The 9,359-nt window shown below is 52.0% G+C and overlaps 1 protein-coding gene across 1 annotated transcript; it reads right to left on the bottom strand.

The window, feature by feature from the left end:
- Positions 1-211: 211 nt before the first annotated feature.
- Positions 212-6,765, bottom strand: NGA_0244100 (atp-dependent rna helicase). The gene is made up of 19 exons (XM_005854071.1): positions 6,317-6,765; positions 5,957-6,184; positions 5,646-5,745; positions 5,369-5,489; positions 4,585-4,904; positions 4,364-4,473; positions 4,182-4,277; positions 3,995-4,089; positions 3,704-3,806; positions 3,514-3,579; positions 3,316-3,395; positions 3,015-3,155; positions 2,790-2,854; positions 2,329-2,420; positions 1,931-2,179; positions 1,680-1,823; positions 1,327-1,500; positions 988-1,059; positions 212-913 (listed from the first exon to the last, which is right to left on the bottom strand). The coding sequence occupies exons 1-19, from the start codon at positions 6,590-6,592 to the stop codon at positions 362-364; spliced, it is 3,084 nt and encodes a 1,027-aa protein (XP_005854133.1). The 5' UTR covers positions 6,593-6,765; the 3' UTR covers positions 212-361.
- Between the last annotated feature and the right edge of the window lie 2,594 nt (positions 6,766-9,359).

The raw sequence follows: 9,359 nt of genomic DNA, 5'->3' as shown, positions 1-9,359 counted from the left end.
TTCCAATACAGTAAAGTCCATGATGGCTTCGACAGTCAAACGCAATAAGAGCCGACTCTTGGACCGACACGTGCCCATCCTCCATCATCATAGCTATATAGTAACTTGGTCAAGCCGTGGTCGAAAACATTCAAAAAGATTGATTTTTGTGAAGCTTTTTCGTGCGGTTTTGACTCTGAGTTCAAGATTTGAAGAAAAATTGTCTTGCATATTTCACATGCAGATGATGTTTCTGTTTTTACTGTATTTCTGTTTCCTATCATTTGCAAAACTCACTTTTCGCTTCATCTTTAAGCCTTTTTGAATGTTTCTTGCGCTCATTCACCTTTTCGATGACATGCACGATTTCTGCACTCGCTTCCTACGAAGTCCCCCCTGCTGCTGTCGTTTGCGCCTCTCCTACCTCCGCTACCTCAGGTTTGTGGGCATACTTTTCCCCAGCATCGATGAGATCGCGCCCTCGTTCCCTTTTTCTTTCCTTTCCTTTGCGCTTTGCCTCCAGTTCCTTGTGAAAGCGCGCCAGTCGGAAAGCAAATAAACCCCGGATGACCTCTTCCTCCTCATCGCTCAAAAATCCCTTTCCTTTACGTACTCTCACTGCGGCATCTGATTCCTTCCTCCTTCCCGTCTGCGACTGCCTATCAAGTACGCTTCCCCTTGTTCCATTTTCTTTTCCCTCCCCCCTCTCTTCCAATAGTTTAGCATGCTCAGCCTCGTCGTCTTTCTCTTTACGCCAGCGCTCTTCTTCCTCTTCCTCATCGTCGTTTTCAGCGCCCGTGTCCTCCTCGATGCGAATGGAAGGAGGGATCTGAGAAGGAGCAGGAGGCTTGTAGGGGATACCATGAAGCTTTTCCATTTTTAAGGCAAATTGGTGGCGCAGACGGGCGTCGCGGTCATGGTGCGAGTGCTCCACCTAGAAAAGATAAATAAGTCAGAGGATAACTTGAAAGCGATGAATGGGATCAATAGGAAACGGGCTGGACCTACCAACATGCCGAGCTTGAGGCCAGACTCCAGCATCCGAGTGAGTTTCACGCGCATTTGCAGGGCAGATTCGCGCTAGACAGGAAAGAGAGGGAGAAAAAGAAGTCGGCGAGAAGCACAAAAGATCTCGGCAAATCACTTTGGCGAACGACCGCATCGGAAGCAATGAGTGTGGCACAAAACCTTCCTTCCAGCTGACGCACGAATCACGCGAATTCAGGGGCAGAGCCAACATGCCCCCCATCTATACCCGTCTATCAGCGTGTCACTGTTATCAATCATCTACGCAAACAATCATGTGTAATGGTGAGTCAGGTAAGCGTGGACCGGAGACACCCCTACCTGGACGAAAGTGGAGGGAAATTTGTGCGAGAGCCATAGATAAGCGTCGAGGACGGAGTGCTTGGTGCAGAGCTCATTCATGCCGAGAAGTGTGGTGGGGGGGGACGCGGGCAGGCGAACGGAGAGCGGCATGGGCCGGCGCGCCGCTCGGGCGGCAGCAAATTGATAAAGCATCTTAAAGAGATAGAGCGGGTAGGGGAAAGAAGCGCAGAAAATGGATGGTAAGATGACAATGAAGCATCACATTCAGCCGAAGGAAAGAGCATAAGGAGCTGTGGTTAGAAGCACGATACACGGCGAAAAGAGCATGTCATAAGAATTGGGGAAATCGGACGGAGAGGATGACCGCACACCTGCATAGCGAATCTATCGCGGCTGCTAATGGGCACCGACGAGAGGATATAGCGCTCAGCAATGGACAGGGGCTTGACTTGCGCCAAGTAGGAGGCGATGGAGGCCATGGATCGGGAGCGGCACATGTGGTAGGTGTCCGAGACCTGGCAGGGGAAAGGGCGTGGAGGGGGCCAAGAACAGAGACCAGAGGGAGGCGGTAACTCGTTTAACTCCCGTATATGAATGGTCGGCTCTCCCCGTCCCCTCGTACCTCCGCCATGTTGAAGAAAGAGTCCATGACTTCCATCAGTCCCAGGCCCTCCTCCTCTTCTTCTGACTTCTGTTGCCCTTCCTCGCCCGTCTCTTCCTTCCCATTCTCCTCCTTCTTCCCTCTGTTCATCTCCAATCCAATGTCTCTCGCAAAAAAACTCGCATGGAACGGAGAAGATAAGCCTTTCTTCCGTTGTTGCCACCTTTCTTCTTCTCCCCCCAGTTCCCCGCTGCCCTTTATCCGTCCCACCTAAAGTGGACGGAGAGGGAAAGAGAGAGAGAGAAAATGCATAAACAAGAGGTTGAGTAGAGTCAAATGAGAAAAAAACGTACAGGGGCGTCATTACGAATAAATTGATCATATAAGATATACGGATTGATTTGATCATATCTACACACCTGTGATTCTAGGAGCGACGCAAAATCCTCTAGTTGTTCAGGAGAAGGAAATAGGCCGGCCCGGGCGATTTGCTCGGTAGCCGTGCCCAACCCTTAAGGGAGGCGGGTATGGACAGAAGCGGTGAGCAGAAATGACTCAAAAAAGTTCGAAACCAACCACGAAAGAGCAGTAGGCAAGGAATTGAAAATGAGGATCAAACCTTGTCGAAGAAATTCCATGTCCTCTCCCTTGTAGCACGTGACTTCGCCCCGGGGAAAGCGGGACGAACGACGACCGGCCCGGCCAGCGATCTGTTTGATCATACCTAGGCGTGAGAGGTACAGAATAGCGGAAGGTGTGAGCCACTACAGGAAGAAAACAGTGCAAACGACGAAGTAAGGCGCGCGCAATGAGAGGAATATTAAGATCAATCCCTTCGTCCCTCTGTCAAGACGCATTGAGGAATCCTAGCGCGACGTACCTGAATGCAACACCTCAGCACCGCCCTCGTCGGATACTTTGATAAGAGAGTGGAAAATGATCCGCCTGCGGGGGGGAGGAAGCGATTAGGACTGGTGTTCCATGAATGAAGGGAGGCTATCCAGGAGTCTAGAGATATGTGAAAAGCGCTGCCGGCTGCTCATAGCAATCAGTCACGAAGATAAAACAATACTACTCTGCAGGGAAGGGAAGGCGTTGGACAGACCTGATGTTGAGATTCAGGCCCATTCCAATGGCATCAGTGGCGACCAGGACGTCGAAGCCCGTTCCCTCTTCGTTGAAGATTCCCGCCTGGGCGGACCGTGTCTCGGAGGGAAGGGAGCCATAGACCATGCAGCACTTGTGACTGAGCAGGATGTAGAACGACAGAGAGGAAGATGTTATAGAGGGCGACTAGGAGCAAACAGGGGGACTGGTCGCGCGATGTGTGACTCAAGCGCATGAAGGACGTCATGTAATGACATGAAGGCGGAGAAAGAAAACGAAGGAACAAGGACCCAAAATACCTGGTCTTGGCTTCGATCTCTTGTTTAATGGAACAAATGTCGGACTTGCTGAAGGCAACAATGCAGTCTCCTACCATTACCTGTGACAGTTTAAAAAGTTCGTCGTTGAAAACAGCAGGCACCCGGTAGCAAGTGAGTACGAGAGGTAATTGAACGCAGGAACAGTAACGGAGGGGAGAAAATAGGATCTCAAATTACCTTGGAGTAGTCAAGCAGCGGCTCGGAGGCGATGGTAAGTTCCGTCATACGCTCATATTTTCGGATCTGGAGAGAAAAAGAAGGGTGGACATAGTCATGAGCGCGTACGAGCACGGACACCGAAATTCTAACTCAAGAGATGAGGATGGGGTTCGTATGCGCTCTAACAATAGGAAAGGAAACAGGGTACCTCCAGGTCGTCTCCAGTAGCCTGGCAGAGACGGGAGACCACTTCCACGGCTTCGGGTCCTCCACACAGGTGAATCTCCTTGGCTCGGAGCCCCAGGAGAGCGCTACACATGATTTTAAGACATGAGAGGTGAGTACGGGGTCAAGAGAGGGTAGTCATAGAAGCGGAGATGGGGAAGGCGCATGTAACAAAAGGTATGATGGAGCGAAGGGGCCAACAAAAGGAAGATCAGCGAATATTGTGTGAGGATCGAGGACGAACACGAAAGACAAAGGACAAAACGAAACGCACCGAGTCCAGGCGTGGCCTCGCTCTGGGTCGCCGATCATCTGGATCTCATCCAGCACCGCCACGTCGTAGTCCTGACGCAAGCTGCACATTTCAACCTGGTAACAGTGGCGAGGCGCAAAAAACAGGCAGTATTGTAAATTTGCGGCGCACAAAAGCAGTAAAAGCTGTCATTCGCCAGCTCGCGTACCGTAGCACTGGTATGGTCGGAGAAGGGAATAAGCCTCTTCTCCTGGCCGGTGAGCAGAGAGCAGTAGACGCCCTCCTCGTTAAGTGTATCATAGATCTGTGGGGAATGAAAGGGGGAAGAACAGGGGATATTGATATAATGGAAATGGAAGGCAAAATGAGGGAACGCGATGAAATCCTCACCTCGAGAGCCAACAAGCGGAGGGGCCCCAGGTACAGGCCGCCCCCTTTCGCCGGATCGGCCATTTTCAGGCGCTGAAGCGCATGATAGGTTTTGCCGGAGTTGGTGGGGCCTGAAGCAGGGGAAAAGACGACGGAAGAAATCTGGAGGTGAGACTAGCTCTTTGCCCGATGCAGCCCTCAGAACCTGCCAGCACCCTACCAGCCAATTCTCGTCTCCTCACCTGCGTGGTATATGATCTTCCTCCGCATGAGGCGGGCGTAGGGGTACCAGTCGTGAGGAAGCCGCATGTCACACACGCGCACCAGCTGGCCGAGGCCACTGTCCTTCATCGCCTTCCTCTCCTTATCCGCCGTCGACTCTCCCATCTGTTGCCGCTCTCCACCCAGCTCTGTCTCCTCCCCCGATTCTTCCCTTCCTTCCCCTTCCACACCGGCCAGACTCGGCGCTGAGAGCGGACGAGCAGCGGCCAGGGAGCGGATGATAAAGGGAAGAAGGATGGCTTCCACGCGCATAAATTCAGGGGGAAGAGGCGGGAGAGCCCTGTCGATGGAAGAGGGAAGGGGAGAACGTCAGAAAAGGAGAATCAGGACAAGGAGCAGGTGGAAAAAGAGTTTAAATCTTCAGTGGGAGGTTTCCCAGTCTTGTTTCGCTTATCTCTTGTGTCAACATCATCACTTTCCAACGTCGCACATGATTGAAGAGACAGAAGGACCAATAGTGAGGGGAAATCACACGTGCGGATAGGGAGGATAATAAGGAATGGTCCAGACACAAGCTGGCTGATGGAGGGGCAGAGGCAAAGGAGACGATCAAAGGAAGTGAGCGACTCATCAAGCTCATCGGACAATCAAGGAGACGAGGCCATCGGCAGGCAAATAGGGGCAGAGGCGTGGGGACCGAGCAAGACAGGAAGTACAGAGAAAGGTTGAAGATCCAGGGAAAAACCATTGGACGGATAAGCCAAGAGAGAAAAGGACGACATGAGAGAGGAAGGTTCTACGCACGGTTTCTCCCCGCTCATAGTGTAGCTGTGCCGGCGAACTTTGGCGTGCCAAGCGTCGAATGTGTTGTGGAAGCTGCCCATGACGGCACCAGGGACGTCGTCCAGAGCGTGGAGGAGGGGCACTGAGAGGGAGGGGGGCACAAGGCAGGAAAAGTGAAAGGAGGATGGGAGAAGTTGCGGGTTGAAACGGGAAAAGCAAGGGAGGAAAGCTCACGAGCTGTAGAAGTCAGTGAATGCCAAAAGGGGAGGAAAGTATATGAACTTGCGTCAATACGTACGGTACTGGTCTTTCAAGGTATCTTGAGGCCATAAAAATGCTTGATTCATGAAATTCACCACCGCCATTTTCCACTGGAAGGATGGCAGACCGTCCCCGCGCTGATTAGGGGTGAGAAAACGAGGGAGGTGATGACAAGGCAGCATGAGTGCAAAGTTCATTCCAGCTATCCGTGAATTCATCGATCTCACCCAGCCGCCACACTTGCTCGGCATCGGCAATGCTGAGTATAAAGTCGAGACGCGACGGGTTATAGAGGTCTCCACATCAACACATTTTCAAATCCATTCCCCTCCTGCCCTTCGAAATTACCGTCTCCATCTCTTCGCGCATCGCGATAGGAGGCCCGCCCTCCACCATGTACTGCACAAGGAGCCTGAAACGCTTGGAATAGTAGTCTCGGCCCAGGTGCTTCTCCCCCGAATACGGCGCTCCATGTCCTCCATGCCGTCCTCCCTCCTCTTCGCTGTCGGTCCTTTCCTTGATTTCTTTGGACCCCTCTACCTCAGTAATGATTTCACTTTTGTCGAGGCTTGAGAACTGTTATGGTGATAAAGCTTGTGAGGCGATGTCACGCTTTTACATCGATGTTTCTATTCTGCTCGCTGTCACCACTTTCTACAAAGTTCACATCTTTCACCCCTGCCCGCATACAGCTGATCATAGCTGTACCTTGTTGCAGGTTTCCGTCCCTAAATCGCCCCCTGACACCGCGGTTTGGCAAGAGGATGAGGAAGACGAGTGACGTGCTAGCGCTCCTCTTCCGTCTCTCGGCAACTCGTGCACCATCCGTCCACACGCAAAAATGTCGGTGGCAAGTAAGTTAAGGATGTAGGGATGCCGTGTGCGCATACTCTTTCTCAATTTGAGAAAGACCCAAAGCTGACAATGTTTTTGAGGACCTGCCTGATCGACAAGCCTCAGGTAGCGCAACATACTGAGCGACATTTAAAAGCTCAGCAGACAGAAGAAGAGCCACTGAACATATCTCTTGAATCTTCGCACATCGAGGTGTCACTCAGTCCGTCAAGGATGATGCGTGGATGTATTTATACGTTTTTCGGCCCAATCGATGGAGGAGGTCAGACCAGCGATGCGCTTGCTTGCCTTGCTGTTATTTTTACCGAGACCCATTGCAAAGCAGTAAAGAAACACCCTTATGTAAGTGCTGTGAAAATTACGCAAACCCCCATCCTTCAATGTGGTTGAGATGTTTTCAAATAATCAGCAATACTGAAACGAAGAAAACGGTCTCAAAGGCAGGGTGCAAGAGTGTTACTCGAGCCCAGGCTGAGGAATCTGCTCCTCGTGTCTCCCCTCTACGTGCCTCACATCCACACCCGCAGGGAAAAACGTCGGGTCTCATCTAACGAGATATTGATTGCACGGATACGCTTTCACGTCAACTCATGTAGTATCAGCTCATCTTTCTTGCTTGATTCATCAGAGTCCTAAAAACCAACACTTGTCACACTCTTCAAACGCTTTCCGAGGTAAGTCAAGGAACGCGTCGAACGCGTAAGCGGACAGGCCATCGAATGGGCCGTCAACGCCTACGGCAGAAGAGAAAAATGCATTAGCTTAAAACCAGGTCGTTTGTAAAGTATTGCGAGAGCTACCTGAGCTTGCTTAGAATTTTCCAGTTGATCGTGTGATTGCCCATTCCTTGCAGGGAGAGAGCCGAAACGTCACATGTTGTGGTGCATTGCGATTTCTTCTTTTCTGTGAGGACTACGAAAGCATTTAATCATCCATTCAATCGACCAAACTTTGCAAGTTTTCTAATCGTCTGTCCATATCGCATATTGGCAGCTCATGGAGGACGAAGGCAGCCAAGTCGATCTGCGAGGCGAACAGCCCGAAGTGAGGTCAATTCAAAGCTTGATAGGCGTCCTGCTCCAGGCCCTCATAATCTACATTTTCTACCTTGTAGCTTGGTGGTTTCTCAGCAGGGGGTTTTGCGATATTTATGATTGCACGCGTCGGCGTCTTGATTTTCTGAATGAGGAATGCAAACGTAATAATGCGAGACCCCGGCCTCGAACCCCTGGCTGGCCAGAGGCCTCGCCCGTACCTTGCTATCCAATAACCCCTATGTGTGGCTCATGACGTTGTGGCGTACCTCAGAAAAAGATATTATTTAATGCGTCGGTTCGGATGCCTGAACGATCCTGCGCTTTTTACGCCTTGGATGCTGGATCAGTCTTGGAGCAACAGTGCTGGGTCTTTGCATACTACTGCCCGTCAACGTGGTCGGTGGTAACCACCTTGCACAGCTCGAGCGCCTTTCCTTATCCAATGTTGCAGATCAGTCTAGTTTGCTCTGGGTACCTCTGAAAATTGCGTACGTTTTGGGCGGCTTGGCGTTGTACGTGTTGCATCGTGAGTACATTGTGTACGTCGAACTGCGCCAACGGTATTTGCGCGCTCCCACAGCACAGAATTATTCTGTCCTCGTGCGCGACTATCCCCCAACCTATGGATTGCGATGCACTGTTGTCTTACCTACGTAATCTGCTAGGCGAAGACGTAGCTGCCGTCCATTGTGTAAACCGTCATCGACGCGCGCGCTACGACCGGTCGACAAAGCGCAAAGACGCATTACTACTGTCACGTGTTCGGTGCCCCCTTCCGCATGCTTCCGGCGTGGGGACCTCACATCGACGCGATCGGAGCCATGCAAAAAGAGATGGGGCGGTGCAATCGACTTTTATCTTTAGTCAGGGACGAGCGTGAGGCGCTTGAAAGCCTGGAAAGTCAAGTGAATGCCTGTATCTTGACCCTAGGTTCAGTACGTGTCGCCAGTGCGTCGAAGACCATCCCTTTTCATCCCACAACCCCAGTATTTCGGTCAGCGAGGCTCCTGCTCCCGCACATCCCCTGTGGCAACACATTCGCTCTTCTCATCGGGAGCGCTATATTCGACACGTGCTTGTGTGGTCGATAGTAGCTGCGGCCATACTGGGCTACACTGTTCCTCTCGCCCCTGCCTCCTCCTTGGCAAATTTGACCGTCCTCTCACGTACCCAGGCATTCACCCGGTTGAGGCGTTTTGTGGATGCCACCTCAGCCTGACAGCATTCATCCAGGGCTTCCTACCAAAGCCAAATAGAATGAGGCGGCTCTGGTAGGGCTGTTTTCAGCGTTGTGGGTCGTCACTTGCGACGTGGTGCGCTGTTGGGCGTTGCTGTTTCTGTGAAGGCTGAAAACGGGGAGGCTGTGGCCGTCGGTGGAATGGACCTGTAGCTGTGCTAATTTGGCCAAAGTCGTAGAGGCCTCGAGCCGATCGACCCCAAACAAATTGCATCGTAAAGTCCGGATTTAAAAACGACCCTCGCAAATCTCAGCAGTAGGACAACGTCATGTCGTGTTCTTCGTTGTCATGTCGTCCTTCAGTCGTCTCGTGTTCGGTTTGCTGCTCGAAGGCGCACAGTTCTCTTCCGCACTGCACACACAGGCATCAGGCTACATTCGTATTGAATGTAAGGAACGGACGCACATTTCATGTTTTCGACTCCCCCTCCTTGCAGGCACGCGGCGGCGTGGCGGCCTTGAAACAGAGGCCTCGACTCGACTGGAGACCAAAAACGCTCGTCATCGAGCCCCCGCGCACGTGCACGCGCGCACGACAATGCGGACGACGAGGACGGTGGCAGGCAGTGGTACGGGTCGCACGGGCGTATTGCTCTTGCTCGTTTGCCTCTGGGTGGGGTGG

The sequence above is a fragment of the Nannochloropsis gaditana genome (assembly GCF_000240725.1).
Source record: "Nannochloropsis gaditana CCMP526 unplaced genomic scaffold scaffold633, whole genome shotgun sequence".
Taxonomy (NCBI): Eukaryota; class Eustigmatophyceae; order Eustigmatales; family Monodopsidaceae; genus Microchloropsis; species Microchloropsis gaditana.
Note: the sequence above shows the minus strand (reverse complement) of the source record. Positions and strands in the feature narration are given on the sequence as shown.